General features: G+C 33.6%; 1 protein-coding gene across 1 annotated transcript; it reads left to right on the forward strand.

The window, feature by feature from the left end:
* Positions 1–9,489: 9,489 nt before the first annotated feature.
* LOC144999598 (ABC transporter C family member 10-like) lies at positions 9,490–17,322 on the forward strand. Its single transcript, XM_078958726.1, has 11 exons — positions 9,490–11,204; positions 11,635–11,955; positions 12,156–12,242; positions 12,881–13,474; positions 13,640–13,804; positions 13,996–14,290; positions 14,379–14,593; positions 14,677–14,982; positions 15,056–15,119; positions 15,860–16,099; positions 16,966–17,322. Exons 1-11 carry the CDS (start codon positions 9,783–9,785, stop codon positions 17,085–17,087), a joined length of 3,831 nt encoding a protein of 1,276 aa, XP_078814852.1. The 5' UTR covers positions 9,490–9,782; the 3' UTR covers positions 17,088–17,322.
* The last annotated feature ends 3,109 nt before the right edge of the window (positions 17,323–20,431 follow it).

Below are 20,431 nucleotides of genomic sequence, written 5' to 3' on the forward strand. Positions count from 1 at the left end.
CAATATGCTTCCAATTTTGACTATTTTGGGCTTAGAACTCTTAAATGGGCTCTAATTGGACCCACTTTCATTTATTTTAACATTTTGGGCCATAATGGGCCTAGAATTAAATAAAATACCCTTATTAGGCCATAACAAATCTAATTAACCTAAATGGGCCATAAAACCCATTCTTTTTGACAAATTAGGTCGTAAGCCATAAAGGAGCCCAATGGGCCGAAAAATAATTATTGGGCCTCATAAATTATAAACCAAGGGAAGGATTTGGACCAAGCCACTTCATCATTTCTACTAGTCCAAGGTTCTCGGCCCAACACAAAAAGAAAAAAAAAGAGATTAATTAGAATTAAACCTTGACACATCATTATTGCTCAAAGGATATCAAGGTTTAATACATCACATACATCAAGGGCATCTCATGTTCCCATGAAACTTCTCTCCCCCCCCCCCCCTCTTCTTATGATCGGCCGAGAGCCAAACCACACACACACATACACACACTACATCAAAACTCTTCCAAACTCTCTCAAATATTCTCCTCCTTCCCACTCCAAAATCTCGAAATTTTGCTTGTGCATCAAGAGGATTTCAAGAAAATATCATCACTTCTTGGTAAGTTATACATATCCAAGGATTTTATAACTCTTTTCTCATGATTAGATCCCTTCTCTTAAAAATTTGTGGTAATCATACTCTTAGAATCACCTCAAGTTCGAGATCATCATCAAGGTGTTGCTAGGGCCGAAAATCACCTCACTTTCTTCCATTTCTTCTTCAAAACCGTGACCAACAAGAAAAAGTGAGCTTCATACCCCCTTATTTTCGGTTTTTATAAGTTTTGTGGGGGAGAATACAAGAAAATGTGTAGATCTATGAGTAAATGTATGCCTTGTGTGATTTTTACGCTTATATGTATGATTTATGTGATTTGTGATGTTTATGTTAGCGCAAAAGAACCTAAAAACCGAGAACTACAATATGAGGAATGAAATAAGTATAACTTATACCATTTCATACTAATCAAGTCTAGAACAAGAGTTTAGTTGGCTAAAATGAACATTTTTGGACTTAAAACCCATTTTTGGGCTCAAAATGTCAAAAATACAAAACTAAGGGGCCCAAAACGACAAAAGATAATTTATGGAGGTTGAAACAAGTCCAAACAGTTTTTAAGATAATTTTTCTGAATAAAAACACTTTGGAGGGGCTTAAAATGTGAATTTTAAACATAATGGGCTAAAAATGGGCTTTTCGGCCCAATAAGCCCAAATCGCGAAATTTTCGAAATATAGCGGCTGAAAATGCAAGTTCTGTAAAACAGGGGACTACAAGTGTATTGAAACTATTTTGAAGGTCAAAAATGCTTTTCAAATTCAAAAGGGATAAAAAATGCAAAAAAATTCCATTTTGGGCCAAAATTGTAAAGATTGCGAAAAATGGGGGTTCCAACCGAGAAAACCTCATTTTGATGGACTTAAGCTGTTTATTAAGTAAATCTTGGCTGAAAATGTCTTTTTCAATAAGTTTTGATGCTAAAGTGTCAAGAAAAATGGGTAGGGACTAAAATGAAAATTCTTTTATATAAAGGGTTAAAAGTGTATATTTTATCCAAGTAGGGTCACAAAAAGGTAAACTTTTACTTATGAACAAATAAATCCCATTAGATAAAATACAAGCACCGCGACTACCGATGAAACGTAATTAAAAATACACCTTCAACACTAATATCGTTACCAAACGATTTGATTTGGCCTCGAATCAATTACAAAACAAAAATCAACAAACATTAGTACTCCAATAAAAATGCGAAATTTTCGAGAAGTCAATACACAATCTTTGGGCTTGAAAGTTTCAAATCGTGCTTGTTGGGCCTAGCTAGCCCAATGACATGATCTTTAGGCCCGCAGGGAACGCGCTTACATGTTATTGGGCTTCTATGACCTAATTCCATGTAAAAGGACTTTCAATAGCTTTATTGTGTTGTTGGGCCCCAAGGGTCCATTAGTACTGCTAGCAAAGTCGAGAAGTCAAATGTGAGTCGGGCCAAGTGCCTTTCGCATTCACGATAGCCTTGAACGACTTAAGGAAATAACGAGGGCTTCGTACCCTCTTTTCTCCTCGGTTGTGGGGTTATGAGAAGTCATGGTGGTTGGATTAAGTGAGTCTTACGGACGACGCCAAAAGGATCGTTTGTAATTGGTAGTTATAAACTAGTCATTTTCGTTAATGCGTGATTATAACGACTCACAACCCATAATTAATTCAATGTCACCTGGAATTATCGGAAACAATCGTCGTATCGGTATAAGAATAAATAAGACATGTAATTCTATGTATTGGGAAAACATCGGGTTTTCCCGAGAAATCAATACTTTTGACTATGTGATGTATACAAGGTTTAACAATTATACACGCTTACAAAAATCGACAAGCATACTACGGATTTCCACAGTTTTTCTTATATACAATACTTGTTTCAGAATATATCAGATTTTCTAGGTTTTCAAACTTCACAAAAATCATTATCTTTCAAACATGACTTATGAACTCACCAACATTTCATATGTTGACGTTTTTCAAAATACTTGTATTCTCAGGTAACAGGTAAATCGAAGAATAGGTATCCAGTGATGTCTTGGTGTTTTGTTTAAATTAGTATCATACGGTTTAAGTATTGGAAATGTAATGTTCAAACAATGTACCGAATGTAAACAATATCTGTTGTAATATTTCAATGCATGGTGGTGAATGATGTTATGATTCATGTATATTTATTGTGATAGTATTCAATTAAGTCACAATAGCCCTCGGACGTTTCCGCCGTCTGGTTCGGAGGGTGTGACATTTTGTAAAATCGTGAGACGCAATCGTAACCACTCATTTATTAGATAAGACAAAAACATTTTTAAAATGCAAAATAATTGAAATTTTTCGAAATTTTTTTTCCAATATTATTTTCAGAATATATATTTTCCAAAAAAATAAAAAAAATAAAAAAAAATTACATTTTTTTTACATATTTAGTAGAATATTTAAAATATTCTATATATCTAGCAAATCTAATAGAATATTCTAAACATTCTAAAAATCATATTAGAATATGTACAGTGTAATATTTTATTAGAATATTTAATGTATTTAAAAAAAATGGTAATTTTTTTTTAGTTAAATAAAGTTCCAAAAATAATAATTAAAAAAAAAATTTTGGATTTTTTCTTTTATTTTACATTTTAAAATTATTTTTAGATTTGATTTCACAACCTCACAAAATTAGCATGGTCTCTAATGAATATGAACATATATATATATATATATATATATATATATATATATATATATATATATATATATATATATATATATATATATATATATAATAAAAACAAAAGGTTAAATAATTCAAAATTATTTATATAAAACTATAAGTGGAACATCTATACAAATCCCATATGAAAATATTTAAATAAAATGTGAAATGAAAATTTACTATCTGTCAATTTATTTTAATACTAATAAAATATACATGTCAACTAAATATATGTTATGATTATATATTTTAGGTGTGTGTTTAGAATATCATGTGATGTCCGAACCTAAAGATATCATATTTAAATATAGGACGGCATTTCTTTAAATTATGAAATTTCGTCTCCATGGTACCGATGCTATTGCTAAAAAACCGATACTATTAATTTTAGTTTGAATTGGTACTCAATATTGTTTTTTTTTGGAAATTTTGATATTCTGTACTCTCGGGCAAGGTTGTCAAGATCGGGATCCTACCTAGGATCGATTTTGGGTTTGCAAGATCGGGATCGAGATCTTAAGATCCCACAAAATAGAATATAATTTTAATTTATAATATTTAATCATGAAAACTATTTCAAACATTTAGTTTTTCATTCAAAAGTTATAAAAACTTCAAAATATTAATCATAAATCACAATAAAAAATGATAAATGGTAGATTGGTAAAGGATAAAAGGCATAAAGTGGTAAAAAAATTTCATTTGCAAAAAAAAAAAAAAAAAAAAAAAAAAAAAAAAAAAAAAATAAAAAATAAAAAAAAATCAAAGGAAGGTAGGATCGGATCGGATCTCGATCCTACGATCCTACCTACGATCTTACGATCTTACCTGCGATCCTACCCCAAATACGATCCTTTTACGATCCGGATCGTTTTTCATACCTAGGATCGTAGGATCGTACGATCCTACGATCAGGATCGCGATTTTGACAATTATGCTCTCGGGTATATAATACTCATTCTATTTATTTTAATTTTTAAAATGTTTATTTTATATAGGGTAAATTACACAATTCGTCCCTCTTGGAGGTGCCAGAAAGCACGTTCAGTCCCTATTTTGAAAAATTAATTCGGACCATTCCTCATTTGGTTAAAAGTTACACGCTTCGTCCCTAACAAATGATTTTGTTGCAGGTTTAGTCCTTATCTGATCTGAAATGACTATAATACCCTTTGTGTATTTATTTTCCAATAAATTTAATGTTATTAATATTATTAATAATTTAAAAAAGAAAAAAAAGCCACCTACCCTACCTTCCCACCGACCTTATCGTCCATATCTCTCTTCCTCTCATCTCTAACGTCTTCCAAGAACCCAAAATTACCCTCCTTAAACCATCATCGACAGTTACTACCTCCGGCGACAACTCCCTCCGGCGACAACTCCCTCAGGTGGCTATTCCTATCACCGCCCCTAACCTCTGATTAACCTTCTCTCTACATCCATCGACCTCTAAAACCATTTCCAACGTCGTCGTTGCCCCTTGAAATGTCGATTGTTACCTGTAATCCATCATCACCGCCTCTTCGGCTGAAACCGTAGCACCTGAAAACCATCGTTTTCTTCGTAGAATTGTAATGGAGAGAGCTAGAGGACCACCATCTTTGCACCAATGTCTCAGATTTACACCATCATCTTACAAATCGTACCTCTTAGTGTTTCGAGACGAAGCAGAATGAGAGGGAGGGGAACGACGACATCTAGTGAAAGAAGAACGAGGTTTGAATAAATCGAATCAACTATCCTCATTAAAACAATTTCTAGTATTTTTTTTTCAAATGAGTTTGGGGGAGAAACCAAACAGAGTCGCAGGTTTCATGGCAATGGTAGGATAAGGGGTTGAAGAGTTTGAGTTCGACCATGATCTTCCTCGAATTCTCTCATCTTTGTTCTTCATTTAACTGATTTGTAGATCAAGTGTATGGATTTGGGTTTGATTTTAGGGTTTAATTCCAGTACTTTTTTTTGAGATGAATGGTGATGTTTGCCGGTGTTGGCTTGTGGCCGGAGGTGACAGGTGGCCGAAGGTGGCTAGTTGTTGGAAGTGACTGGTGGTAGGAGGTGGTTAACGATCGGAGGGGTTGGAACTGATTTAAAATGAAATTTTATTTTCTAAAAGTTATAATTAAAAAAATAGTAGATAAATTGTAAACAAATAAAAAATAAATGAAAAAGAAAAAGAAAAGGGCAAGATAGTCATTTTATGTATGCGAGGGACAAAACATGCACCTTTTAACGATACGAGGGACGGTCCGAGTTAATTTTTGAAAATAGGGACTAAACGTGCTTTCTGACACATGCACGAGGGACGATTGGTGTAATTTACCCTTTTCTTAATAAAGTCCGTGTGGATGTTACCCCACCTACCAGTCTTAAGCCATCACTTTATCAAATAGTTTTTACATTTCTAATCCTGCTAGTTAAAATTTATTTTCGATTTATATCTTTTTCTATTTTGAAAAATTACTTTTAATCCTTATTACTTCTACTTTATATATATATATATATATATATATATATATATATATATATATATATATATATATATATATATATATATATATATATGTGGCATGGTTAATTTGAGATTGAAAAAAGAATTAGAGATCTTGAGATTCAACATCATCCATATATTTCTCATTTGTCTCTCTAACGTTCAACATATCGACAACAGCGGGGTATGCCTAATCATAAATGATTATGTGACAGAGAGGTATAATCATATATGATTATACATGTTTATATGTATATGTCTAATCATAAATGATTATACATATGTCTGTTCATAAATGATTATACATATGTCTGTTCACAGATTGAGTAATCATATATGATTATGACAGTTGGTGGCAGAAGAGGTGGTGGTTGCAGAGGTGGCAGTGGTATAAGTGGCGGGAGTGATAGTGGTGGGGTCGGCTGGTGGTAGAAGTGGTGGTAGCGGTGACAGTTGTGATGGTGGCAGGATAGAAAGAAACGGACTGTAACGCTCGGATCCTAGTATGTATTTTAATAAAGTATTATTCATTTTTACAAAGGGACTCGACGAGTTGGAGGCCCCAAACTCTTCGAGTAGGAATGAGATTTTTGGATGGAGGACTTGAAGTCTACTCGACAAGTCGAGAAGCCTCGACTTGACGAATAGGGTTGCAAGAGGAAACCCTAATTTCCAGGGTTTGCACCATATTTAAAGACCTTAACTCCCCCATTGTGGCCTCCCTTATCGCCTCCCTTAGTCCAGAAAACCCTAATTCGTGATATTAAGCCTTGTGAGTGTGTGTCAGTGAAAAAGGAGTGATTCTTTGGTGTTTCCTTGAAGAAGTGGAAGCTAGAATTATTTGGTTGAAGGAAGGGACTTTGGATCTAGAAGGAGAACTTCATTTCCAGATCATTTGAGGTATAAAGAGTAATTAAAGGAGTTTGTTATCTGTAGGAGTTTGAGAGGAGTTGATCCTAACACCGAGATTCTTGGGATTTGTACTTTGATAGTATTGCTATTTTATGACATGCTTTTGGGACATATGAACTATGGTTTTTATGGAATGAAGTAACTTAATGTTTTCTATAAGTTGTTTTATATTTACTTAATTTAAAAATGAAATTTTTGGTTTGAAATTTTGAGATGTTACACGAACGACACTATATAATCGTTTATGATTATAATTGATCCGCCGCGCCGATACACTGGAAGGTTAGAGCGGTAGATGTGAAATTTGTAGCTAAGCTTGAATTTCAAGATCTCTCTCTCTCTCTCTCTCTCTCTCTCTCTCTCTCTATATATATATATATATATATATATATATATATATATATATATATGATCTTGTAAGAACTCAGACACCCCTTGTTTTGACCCTGGCCTGGCCACTATCAGACACTCATAAGAACCCAATAATATTTTTATCGTAAATTTTTATCCAAAACAAATTATGCATCTTTAAAACGTGCATATATAAACATGCTTAACAAATTTATGATATTTTTAACAAATTTATTTTAATGATATTTTTTACAAATTTATTTTTTATTATGATATTTTTTAACAATTACGAGACTAATCTAACATAAAGAAAAAAAATTATGATATTTTTCACAAATTTATCTTTTATTATGAAAAAATAATTTACAGATTATAACATCAATAAAACATGTACAGAATAAATTTTAGAAATTAAATTGTATACTTATAAATATTAATAAAAAAACAATTAGTTTAAACGTAAAAGTAAAAGTAGAAAATCTTAATTGGCGTAAAAAAAAAGAAGGAAATTTATCGTTCCATCGTATTAGGCTTCTCGGTGTGGTATGCGGTTTGGAACCGCGGTTGCGCCACGTGGGACAGGAACACCGCTCCCAGGGTGCGGTTTGGGGCGGTCGATACCGCACTGCGGCCTTTGAAGACCGCTTTGCTGATTGATTATTCCTTTTTCTTTTGACCATTCAAAGATTCATGTAATTTTTTTTTAACCTTTTACTCCATCTATATATACATATGTTATCACTTTTACATTTACACAACCTTTAAACACATATAAATACAATCATTTCATCCAATTTTCTTTGAAAAAATGTCTTCTTCCAAAAGACCTAGCAAAGAAAAAACACCAGTCAGAAACACCAACACCTCAATACCTTCATTTGATCAACCGATTTTCTCACCTCCGTATTACCACTATGGCGGTATGTTTCCTTCTTTTCCACAACGATCAGGGCAACCACATCCACAAACACCACCACTACTACAACCCGACCCGGATTTTAATTCATTTGATTTTTTGTCCCAACCCGAGTTTGTTCAACAAACACAAACACAACCAGAAACGGTTGTTTCTGATTCTGAACCTGAATTCGTTACAGAAACTTAGCCCACTCGAGTAATGACTAAAAGAAAAGAGAAGGCGGAGGCTAGATGTTGGGAACCTTTGGAAGCGTTAGTGTTGGCACAATCTTGGATCGATATTTCATAAGATGCGACGGTTGGAAAAGACCAAGAGAATGACCGCTTTTGGATTCGCGTTTTACACAGGTTCCATAAAGGAATGAACCGTGGAGAATACCGTTCAAAACATCAAGTGTACTCCAAATGGGGGAAGATGAACAAGGAAGTCATGTTGTTTAATGACTTGTGGAACAACATGAAACGTCAATGGAAAAGTGGAGAAAGCGATGAATTCATTTTGAAGAAAGCGTTGAAAGTGTATCAAAAAGAAAATCTGAAGGCTTTCAAATTTCTTGAAGTTTGGAATTTTTTGAAAGATAACAGGAAATGGATGAGTAGCAAAACATCTGACCAACATATCGACAGTGGGTCAAAACGTAGCAAAACATCTGAGTCCGACCACACTACATCAGATGCTCGTGTTCAATTTGATCTGAACGAAGATGAACCTGTTCCACTTTCACCACCTTCCCGACCATTGGGAAGAGACAAATCAAAAAGCAAAGGCAAAGGCAAAGCGTCGGATTCAGATGATTTGAAAGAAATAGGAACTGACATGAAGGATATAAAAGAGAGAATTGACAAGATTTTGAAAATTGTTTCTGAAAGAGAGCTTCGGAAACAAAGGAAGAGCAACATGCGAATACTAGCAATGGACACGTCGAATATGACCGAGGTCGAGCTTGAAGTGGTTTTGGCGATGAAGGAGGAAGTGAAAAACCGTTACATGAATCGTGGCTAATTTTTTTGGGTTTTTTTTTTTTTATTAAATTTTTAATGGTTTCTTGTGTGTTTTTTTAAAAGTTGTTGGTTTTTTGTTTCTACTTTGTTTTTCTAAATTTTTAGGTTTTTTTTTTTTTAAATTAAGTAATGTATGGTATTTGTATTTTTAATTAATGAAATATTATATCTTTAAAATTATGTTTTTTTATTAAAAAAATAAGTTTTATTAAATTAAAATAGTTAACAGAAAAAAAACAAACAAAAAAAAGGAAAATAAAATAAAACTAAAACTGTGGCACTTGGTGTGGCAAGAAACACACTTAAGTGGTAACGATGGAGGGAGAGCGGTTTCGGTGACACCACTTCTTCCTATTATTCATTAAATATGATTATTTTAGTTTTTTAATTGACCTGAACGGTAATGGTTTTGACCATCTTAAGTAGTTTTGACCATCTTAAATGGTTTGCAGTGGTGTAGATAGAATCCCCCTGTGCGAATACCAACACCCATCTATCATTTTCCATTCAAGCATGGACAAAAATTTAAGCCAATTTTCGATTATAACTTATACCTCACACTTTTAGAATCACTAAAATAACATAAGTATCTTTGTTTTCTGCTTGTCTTTTTTCACATTAGTTCCGACTTCCGACTGACATAATTACCTACTCAGATTGTGATCTTCCGGTGCTAATCTTTCCATTTTAAATGCATCGATGCCTGTACACGTACGTAACTCGACTCATCGGTTTTCGAACATAACTACCGACTCTACTCTTATTTGTTCATAGCTTCATCGGAAAAGAACTTGCATAATGGTAGATGGTTTACTTTATGCACCTCTGCAAGCTAATCCACCATCTGAAACAAACGAAAATGTTACTCCGATGGCAAATGCCGGAACGTTAAGTAAGTTCACATTCTGGTGGCTGAATCCGTTGCTGATCAAAGGCAAAAGTAAAGTTCTTGACCACAAAGACATCCCAAAGTTACGAAAAGAAGATACAGCAGAAGAATGTTATTCCAGATTCATGGAGACGATGAAGAAACGAAGAGAAAAAAGCGTTTCCGGTTCCGATCCGGCGATTTTCTCAACGTTGTTCGTTTGGCAATCGAAGAAGCTCGTAATCACTGGGTTTTTTGCGCTGATAAAAGTCCTCGCTATGGCTTCAGGTCCTTTGATTCTTCGAGCTTTCATTCGATTTTGTCAAGGGAAGCAGAGTTACGAACACGAAGGGTATTTTCTGACGTTTGGGTTATTTCTAGCGAAATGTCTGGAATCGATATCGGAGAGGCAACTGAAGTTTCGGAATAGACTCATCGGACTCCAAGTGAAATCGATGTTAAGTGCAGCGATTTATCAGAAGCAACTCCGGCTATCAAACGATGCTAAACTGAGTTACTCCCCCGGTCAAATCATGAACTACGCCACCGTCGACACTACCAGAATCGGCGAGTTTCCGTTTTGGTTTCATCACATATGGACGATCGGTCTTCAGATCAGTCTAGGGATTGTCATAATCTATTATTCAGTCGGAGTAGCCACGATTGCAGCTTTGTTAGTGATAATATCAACGGTGGTCGGAAACATTCCGTTGGGGAAATTACAGCATAAGCACCTAACGAAGCTCATGGCGGCGCAAGACCGGCGGCTGAAGGCCATAACAGAGTCGATTTCAAACATGAAGGTTTTAAAGCTGTACGCTTGGGAGACGCATTTCCGTGATGCAGCCGGAAAGTTAAGAAACGAAGAGATGAAATGGTTATCGGCGGTTATCTCTCAAAGAGGGTTTCTCATACTTATGTTTTGGTCGTCTCCGGCGATTGTATCGGTGGTGACGTTTTGGACGTGTTATTTGTTGGGAATCGAGCTTGATGCGAGTAACGTGTTTACGTTTCTGGCAACGATTCGGATCATTCAGGAGCCGATTCAGAACATTTCTGATGTTGCCGCGGTGTTTATTGAAGCAAGGGTTGCGTTAAGTCGTGTTGTTGAGTTTTTACAGGCGCCGGAGTTGCAGAAGGAAAGGAAGAATCATGTAAAGGTGGAGGATCGATCTTTGATAATCAAATGTGAGTCGATTTCGTGGATTGATGATTCTTCAAAACCGACTCTGGGTGATGTAAATCTTGAAGTTTTGATCGGAAAAAAAGTGGCGATTTGCGGCGAGGTTGGGTCTGGTAAATCGACTCTTATATCCGCCATTCTTGGAGAGGTTCCCAACATAAAAGGAACAGTAAGTTTTTAATTTTTGGCTGTTAATATCCTAAACAAACTTATTGTGCTATGGCAAAAATAGTATTTTATTTATGTTGAAGAGTTCCATACAAATAGATAAAGGTATTTTAAATATATAATTTTATATAAAAATTAAAAGCAAAAAACTTTATGTTTTTGGATTGTAAAATTACACAAATAGGTACACTGATGAAGTAATTTTTTTCCTTTTTCTAATTGTTGGTGCAACCATTTTCTTAACCACATTTTTTGTTATAACCATAGATTCATTTTCAAGCCCATGGTGCAAGAAGGTGTTTGGGTTGTAATATTGTATTGGTTTAATACCAAATTTGAACTAAAAAAAAAGTTTTTATGTTAAGGTCTTAGATGGGGTAAACCCTAAATATTATGTGTTATTAGTTGGTTATTGGGTTTTCGATTTTCAGGTTGAAGTTAATGGAAAGGTGGCATACGTTTCACAAACGGCATGGATCCAAACAGGGACAATTCAAGACAATATTCTATTTGGAAAGTTGATGGATGAGGATAAGTATCAAGAAGTAGTAACAAAATGCTCACTTGCAAAAGATATTGATATGTTCCCATTTGGCAATCAAACAATCATTGGAGAAAGAGGCGTAAATCTAAGTGGTGGACAAAAGCAACGAGTTCAGCTTGCTCGAGCATTGTATCAAGATGCGGATATATACCTCTTGGATGATCCATTTAGCGCGGTTGATGCACATACTGCAGCCAGTTTGTTCAAAGTAATCATCGTTTATACTTTTTTATTCAAGACGTGAAAAAAAATTGTTATTGTTGGTGGGTCCCATATTGGCTACACAAGGGCCCATTAATCTCTATATATTTTGGGGTCTTGTATCTTTTTGTCGAAAGTAAATTTTGTTTGGAGAGAAAATCAAGGACTTTACATATCTAAGGGTTAACATGCTTCTTCTTTTCCTAGGAATACATCATGGAAGCTTTATCGAGTAAGACGGTGTTACTTGTGACTCACCAAGTCGATTTCCTGCCTGCTTTTGATGATATTCTGGTGAGCTACTTCTAAACTAGGGTTTCTTCTATATATGAAAGGGCTTTTAGTATTTATTTGGCTGGATGGAATAGAATATAAAATGAATGGAATGATCGGAGTAATGAAATAAACAATTTAAGTGAATAAATGATTATGTTTGGTTGGTATTAAAGGAATCAAATGAACTTTAATATGAACTTTTATATAGTATGTTAAGACAAAGTATAGTTTTAATACAAGTTATTTAATTAAAGCTAGTAGTAGTAGTAGTTCTTAACCTTTTAAAAACTAAAAAAACTAAAAATAGTAAAAACTCATTAAACCCCAAATAAGATTATAACAAAACGAATTTCTAGTTAAATTTAGAAAATAAATACTAAAATCTTAAAAAATTAAGAAAACCTATTTGTTTCATTAAAAAATTTATATATAAAAATAAGTTTTAATATAAAAATAAGAAAATGCTATATTTGATCGTTTATAAGATTAATTTTCTAGAAAACTTTCAAAAATCGTCAAAAAAAAGCATCTTATAACTTACAATGTTACAAAAGGATAGTTTTTGAAAATACAATGCTATATTTCATACTTTCATTTTCTCAATAATTTACTCATTTCAAAACTATCAATTAATATTTTAATGATTCCATTGACAGTTAATGGCAGATGGGAAGATCATTCAAACAGGAACATATGATCAATTGCTTAGTACATGTAAAGAGTTCCAAAACCTCGTGATTGCACTCAGCAACACTTCTCCTTCAGATAATCAAGCAACTAATGATTCTCAACAATTATCTAAACCCCCAAATCAAGAAATTAAACAAATCAACCCTAAAGAAAAGATGGAATCAAATCATTCGTTAGGAGAACAACTGATTAAGAAAGAAGAACGCGAAGCAGGGGACACTGGTTTAAAACCCTACAAACAGTATCTTAGCCAAAGCAATGGATTCTTCTACTTCGCCATGTCAATTTTGTCACATTTCTCGTACATCATCGGATATTTTCTTCAGAATCTATGGTTGGCTAAGGAAGTACAAGGTGGAAGCGTAAACCAGAGGAACATGTTGCTTGTATACATGATCTTGGGTTTTGTGATGATGTTCTTTTTATTCGGTAGATCTTATTTTATCGTTAAATTAGGGGTTAAAACATCGATTGCAATGTTCTCCAAGTTGATTACATCTCTTTTCCGAGCACCCATGGCTTTCTATGATTCGACACCTGTCGGAAGAATCATTAGCCGGGTAATTAGTCTTTTTACCTAAACTTGGACATATTTACCATTTTGCCCTCACATAAGGTTGGGGTATACGACTATACGTATACCTTTTCTTTTTTCCTTACATAAAACGAAAAAGAACTTATGATCCAATGAGCTACAAGAAACTTAGGAATCTAACTTTTGTTAGGTGTCATCGGATCTCAGCATTGTGGATCTTGAATTGGCAATGAAGTTTACAGTTGGAATAGGTACAACGATGAACACATACTTTAGCTTTGGAATCTTGACATTCCTAACTTGGCCTATCTTGTTCATTATCATTCCAACGGTTTATGTCACAATACTTCTACAGGTAAAAAAAAATTGTATTCCTAGACTTCTATATACATATACATGTAATACCTAACAAATAAACCATGACAATTTTGTAAACAGTTAAGACGTAATGTGTAAAACCTAATTTTCTCTGACTTTCTCTGTTAAGTCGTTATTTCTACGTTAAGTGAGAAAGAAACACTCATGTACTCTTTATTTATCACATAGAAATTCTACTATGCATCTGCAAAGGAGTTGATGCGATTAGATGGAACAAGTAAGTCGTTTGTAGCAAGCCATCTTGCACAATCTATTGCTGGAGTGGTTACCATTAGAGCTTTTGGTGAAGAAGATCGATTCTTTTTAGAACATTTGCACCTTATTGACAACAACTCAAGTCCATTTTTTCATAGTTTTTCAGCAAACGAATGGTTAATCCAACGTCTAGAAATGCTATGTGCTCTTATTGTTTCAAGCTCTGCTTTAGCCATAACTTTGCTTCCGTTTCAACCTTCTGACTCGGGTTAGTGATTTCAAACTATATAAACTCAAGAAGTACAAGAAGAGTAGAGCAATACATGAAGTCTAGAAATGATGTGATGTAATAACAGGAATCATTGGAATGGCTCTTTCGTATGGGCTCTCATTGAATATTTTCCTAGTTGTTTCCATTCAATTCCAATGTCAACTATCGAATTTGATAGTTTCGGTTGAAAGACTAGAGCAATACATGAATATCCCTAGTGAAGCCCCGGAAATCATAGAAGAAAATCGACCTTCAAGAAGCTGGCCAAGTATTGGTAGAATTGTTATCCAAAACCTAAAGGTACGTAAGATTTTCATTACATTGTTCACTATAAATAACCTTTCAAGATTTATCGACTATTTGGGTTTTTTTGTACAATGTAGATAAGATATCAACCGAATTCCCCATTGGTTCTTCAAGGAATCAGTTGTGTATTTGAAGGGGGACACAAAATTGGAATTGTTGGAAGGACAGGGAGTGGAAAGACGACTTTAATTAGTGCTTTGTTTCGATTAGTGGAACCTACGGAAGGAAGAATCATTATAGATGAATTGGATATTACTTCAATTGGACTCCATGACCTTCGATCAAATTTTGGTATTATTCCACAAGAACCGACTTTATTCAGTGGATCCATTCGATATAACCTTGATCCTCTTGGAGAACATAGTGATCAAGAACTATGGAAGGTAACATATTTCAATTGGACACATGCATGGTAATCAAAGTTATTAACAAATTGTAACACTTATTGTCTTTTAGGTTCTAGAAAAATGCCAACTTCAAGAGGTGATTCAAGATAAAAAAGAGGGGTTGGATTCGTTAGGTAAGAAGCGTATTGACTTGTGTTTTGTTTAGTATTTTGGAGTGGGATTACATTTTATTATAATGTTTGTGTTGAAGGAATGGAATGAGCCACCCATTCAAAAATGTTTTTATGTAGAATTAGAAGACCAAATAAAAAAATTGGTACTTTATGGAAATAAGTTTTATTCAAATCAAAATATACCGTTGAATAAATTACATAAAAAAATATTTCATATCATTTGAAATCCATGAAATATGTATTTCATAGTTAAAAAAAAGTTTATTAATCAATTTAAGAAATTGCAAAAAAATTATTTCACATCAAATACCATAAAATCTTCAAATAGAATTATAAACTAAAAACTAGCTTTACTTATTCTTGGAAAATAACAAGAAAACTATTGAATTGAAGTTTTGATACTTTTTAAAAACATTATTGATTTATTGTTCAAGAGTATATAAATAAAATTAATTAATAATAGTTAACCTTTGGGCTTATATCATTCCATTCCATCAAGGTATGGTATGGCATAAAAACACCCCTCTCCCATGGAATGAAAATCAGCAAAGGAAACCGAATCACATTCCATGAGTACTCCATTATATTCCTAAGTAGCAACCAAACATGGATTTTTTTTTTCATTCAATCCTAATGCTCCATTTCACTTCCTCTTTGATTAATGCATACACCAAACACTAAATTATGCTTTTACAATTTGTTAGATTAAAGATTTGGGGGTTGTATAATTTTAAATACAGTTGTGCAAGATGGATCGAATTGGAGTTTAGGACAACGACAATTGTTTTGTTTAGGAAGAGCTCTTTTGAAAAGGCGAAAGATACTTGTACTTGATGAAGCCACAGCTTCAATCGATAATGCAACCGACACAATTATACAGAAAACTATTCGAGAAGAATTTCAAGATTGCACAGTAATTACAGTTGCACATAGAATACCAACCGTTATAGACTGCTCAATGGTACTTGTTATGAAGGATGGTGAGTTTTTCACCTTTTTGTTAATTTTCATTCTTTAGCGGGAGTACTTTTTTTTCCTTTCCAGCTGGAATGGAAAGAAAGATTGAAGCATAAGTTTTTTAATTTATTATGCAACTTTTAATATTTAATCAAATTACAAATTTTAGCCATTTCTAACCCAACATGGTTTCTTACACCATTTTAGTATTGCTAAACAATAAAACACTAAATTTAGTGTTTACGATTCATTTGCAACAAATTTGGTTTTTTTTTATTTATTTATTATTTTTTATTATTATTATTATTATTATTATTATTATTATTTTACTGTTTGGTCTCTTCAAATTTAGATATTATGAATTATTACTTTCTTTTATTGCATAATGATATTTTAAATGTAATTAATATTTTTAATAGTAATAGATTTATGATTCAAACTCATTAAAAAAATTATACGCAAATTATGTTAAAAGCATTCTAATTTGAGCACTTTTGTGGTTTAATCATCAATACACTAACTTTTTTCCGACCAAACCTTTCAACATTTTTCAAATTAAGAATTTTGACCTGCCAGCATTGCCCAAAGATTTTTTTTTTTTAAAATTAATAATATGATAGTTAATTTGACGTTAATTATATACGAATAATTAATTTTGTTTATAGTTGTCAAATATCATAGTTTATAAAGCTTATATACAAAATGTGTGTCAAATTTGTTAAGAAAAAACCTAATATTAGTATAAATCCATGTAAGTTAGAAGTAATGAATAGATTCAGATTATTCTTTTATGTTAAAAATAGTCTAATGGATTGGCTATCAATCATTGTTTATATAATAATTTACATCATTTTGATGTAAAAATATGGTTATTGCTTCTACTTTACAGGAAAGGTGATGGAATATGAGAAGCCCACAACATTGATGAACGAACCAGCTTCATTATTTGCGCAACTCGTTAACGAATACTGGTCACAACATAAAACCTCAACATCCGATAAGATCGCCTGAGACCTCATAAGATGCAATGCCAATAAATAATAAGATAGTACATGATTTTCAAATCAAGTGAGACCTCATAAGATGCAATGTAATTCAATAATGAGATTACTTCTCAATGATGACTCAAACAACTAAGAGTAATTACTCAAACAACTAAGAGTAATTACTCTCAATTTTTATGCTGACTCTATGGTTCTTCATTTTAAGCTTCTATCACAACGAATGAAATGGTTTGATTCACTAATATTTTGGATTTTCTTTTAGAGATTTGATTTTGAGGACATATGGTTCGAACTCAAAACAACATAAAACCTCAACATTCGATAAGATCACCTGAGACCTTATAAGATGCAATGCCAATAAATAATAAGATTTATTGTACATGATTTTCAAATCAAGTGAGACCTCATAAGATGCAATGTAATTCAATAATGAGATTACTTCTCAATGATTATTCAAACAACTAAGAGTAATTACTCTTAATTTTTATGCCGACTCTATGCTTCTTCATTTTAAGTTTCTATCACAACAAATGAAATGGTTTGATTCACTAAGATTTTGGATTTTCTTTTAGAGATTTGATTTTGAGGACATAGGGTTTGAACACAAATTTTTTTATGAATGTTGTTGGACTCATTATGGGGTTGAAGTTTAAGGTGTTTGGAGATACAGGTTGTATAGGAAAAATATTAGGCAGATTGAGATGATTAGTAATGTATATTTTAATATTTTGAGATGATTAGTAATGTATGTTGGGGGATTAGTAAAAGTAGGATGATATTGGAGAACCGGATTCCTTATGGATCTTGTAATTTCATTTTCCGAACTAATATTTCCACCCTATGTCTAAGTTACTGAAATCTAGTTTAAGATAATCCAAAAGGACACTTGTGTATCTAGGCATAGAAACACAAGCCAAATCGCCAAATAGTTATGAGTTAGTTTAAGAAAAAGAGCTAAGAAGGTTCTGTTTTCAACTCAAAAGAGGAGTTGTATATATGCATCACTGATTAGGGTTTAATCTTCAAAATTAGTTAGGAGAATCTCAAATTTAATGGCTTAATCAATGGTTTCAATAATGAAACTAATTCAAATTTCTGAAGACCTTTTGGGGTGTTGCCCTAAACCTCACCAGGGCTCTGCCCATTAGACCTCGCTAGGGGCGTTGCCCTTAGGACCCTGCAAGGGGGCGTGACCTCCTTGACCTCGCCATTTTGTCGTACCATCTTATAACTCGATCTTATATATGCATGCATTCCACATTCACTAAACATATAATATAAAGTACAAATGATAAGCCATTTAGCTCACATGTTAGTTCCAATTACTCAAAATGCCCGGGGACACTAAAATCACCAACAATGCTCCCCTATTTTAGTGTAACCTATGAACTAACATAAAATTTTCTAAACAGATCAAACCAGTACATAAATGAAAATATCGAAACAATTGACTTCTCATCTTAGTATCAAAAAACTCAAATACTCAAGAATCAAGGTGTTCTAAGAATTAAACCCTTTAACGTAACTGAATACCTGGAAGTAAAATACATACTAGTTTATTGAACTTTATAGAGAAATATAACTTGACACTATTATAAAGTCGTGTGTCCTAATCCTCTCATGATTGTATCAAGGCCAAGTCCCCAAACTCTTGAAATGCGGCTAAACTTCACAATCATGTAAGTAACTCTTTTACTTCATGTATCTGTATATACGTTTTATCAAAATGAATTATTAAGAAGTTAAACTTCAACCTTGTTAACTTGTAGAACCGATCACATACATGGGATGTATACTTTATGTGTTCCAATCTATAAATGTGAGCTTTCCACATTGAATTCAACTCATAATGTCATATTAGAAGGGAATTGAGTGTCTCACATTACATAATTAAATGGAATTTAATCCCATCTCAATAACAAACTTGTGCACTAAGTCTCTTATTAGATATTCAGTCAACTGATTTGAAAATTTGTTGCAATTTCACAAACTCTACCGAAATCACACCATTTATGGTTAGTTCACCAATAAATTCCTAATTAATTCATGACTAATATTAATTAAATAATATGATTTCCCTTTTAATATATTAATCATATAATACATTAATAAATCATAATATCCTCTATCTCTCCATAAATTACCTTGTCAAGTTGCTTTGGTGAAGGCAACCCAAAAGGACCAGGCACAACCGGATCAAGTTCATACCAAATATAGTTTCTGGCTTAGACACTAATCCAACAGGATTTTCATCAGGACGGACATTACTGCAAAGAGGTTTCTTCAACAATAGATGTCCTAAAGGAAACCATGAGGGGGATAGAGTACACCGGTGAACACATCGTTCACAACACCTATAGGTTATGAACCTGCCACCGTTCCACAGAACTGTCTAGAAAGAGTCCGTGATCGTCATCCATACTCCGCTAGATGACTAGATTAACAACAATAACATCGAGACCTCTCATCATTTTATTTCGTCACACATCCACTATCTACCCATGTTCTCTCCAACATCTTTGTAGATAAAAAAATATATATATACAACATAACATATGTATAAAACATTCAATCAATACTCATTTCAAATAACACATAACATATAAACACACAACACATATTTTTACATAGAATACTTCGTATTTATGTGTTAGAAGAAAGTAACTACACACTCACTTGATAAGATGATTATCGGACAACACTACGGCTTGTAGAAGTAGTATTCTTCGGTGAAACTGGAAGATCTTCACACACCGGGATTCTCGCAGGCAGAGCTTCGGCTAGAAAACTCTTTTCTTCTCGGCATCTTCGGTGTTTCGGGACTCGCTTCGGGTCTCGGGATGATACCGGGGCTTCGGGGGTATAACTTGCACGTAAAACGAGGTAATATGGGTGAGAGAAAAGAGATTTGGCAACCACAAAACGGATGACTTTGTGATCAATTTATAGTGCTGAAGTATGTCGCGAACGCAGGGTGTTCCCTTCGAACGCGGTGCGTAGGAGCGGGGTTCCGATCCTATACCTTATCCGCTGAGTCAGCATCGATGTGGCCACTCCGGAGCCGAGTATTGAACGCGGGGCGTTCCCCAATTGACCGCGTGGCGTTCCCTCTTTGGGATATGTGCCTCGAACTTTAAAAATTTATAACGTTCGCATACGATCTCCATTTTCGACGTTCTTTATATCCACACGTAGGTGAGATTATGCTCTACAACTTTCATTTAGACTCCGTCGGCTATAATTGAATTTATTTTTATTATATTATTTTTAGTAGGCTGGGACAGGAAAACTCTGTTATAAATTCATAACTTCTTCATCTGAAGTCTGTTTTCGTCTGTCTTTTTACCGTTG

The sequence above is a fragment of the Lactuca saligna genome, chromosome 6, assembly GCF_052625555.1.
Source record: "Lactuca saligna cultivar CGN05327 chromosome 6, ASM5262555v1, whole genome shotgun sequence".
Lineage (NCBI taxonomy): Eukaryota > Viridiplantae > Streptophyta > Magnoliopsida > Asterales > Asteraceae > Lactuca > Lactuca saligna.

Excerpts from the sequence above, each read along its gene's own strand:
- LOC144999598 (XM_078958726.1), top strand. The coding sequence starts at position 9,783 with ATGGTAGATGGTTTACTTTATGCACCTCTGCAAGCTAATCCACCATCT. Across the intron at positions 13,805-13,995 it reads ATGTCACAATACTTCTACAG|AAATTCTACTATGCATCTGC; the intron begins GTAAAAAAAAAT and ends TTTATCACATAG. Across the intron at positions 14,291-14,378 it reads GTTTCAACCTTCTGACTCGG|GAATCATTGGAATGGCTCTT; the intron begins GTTAGTGATTTC and ends ATGTAATAACAG.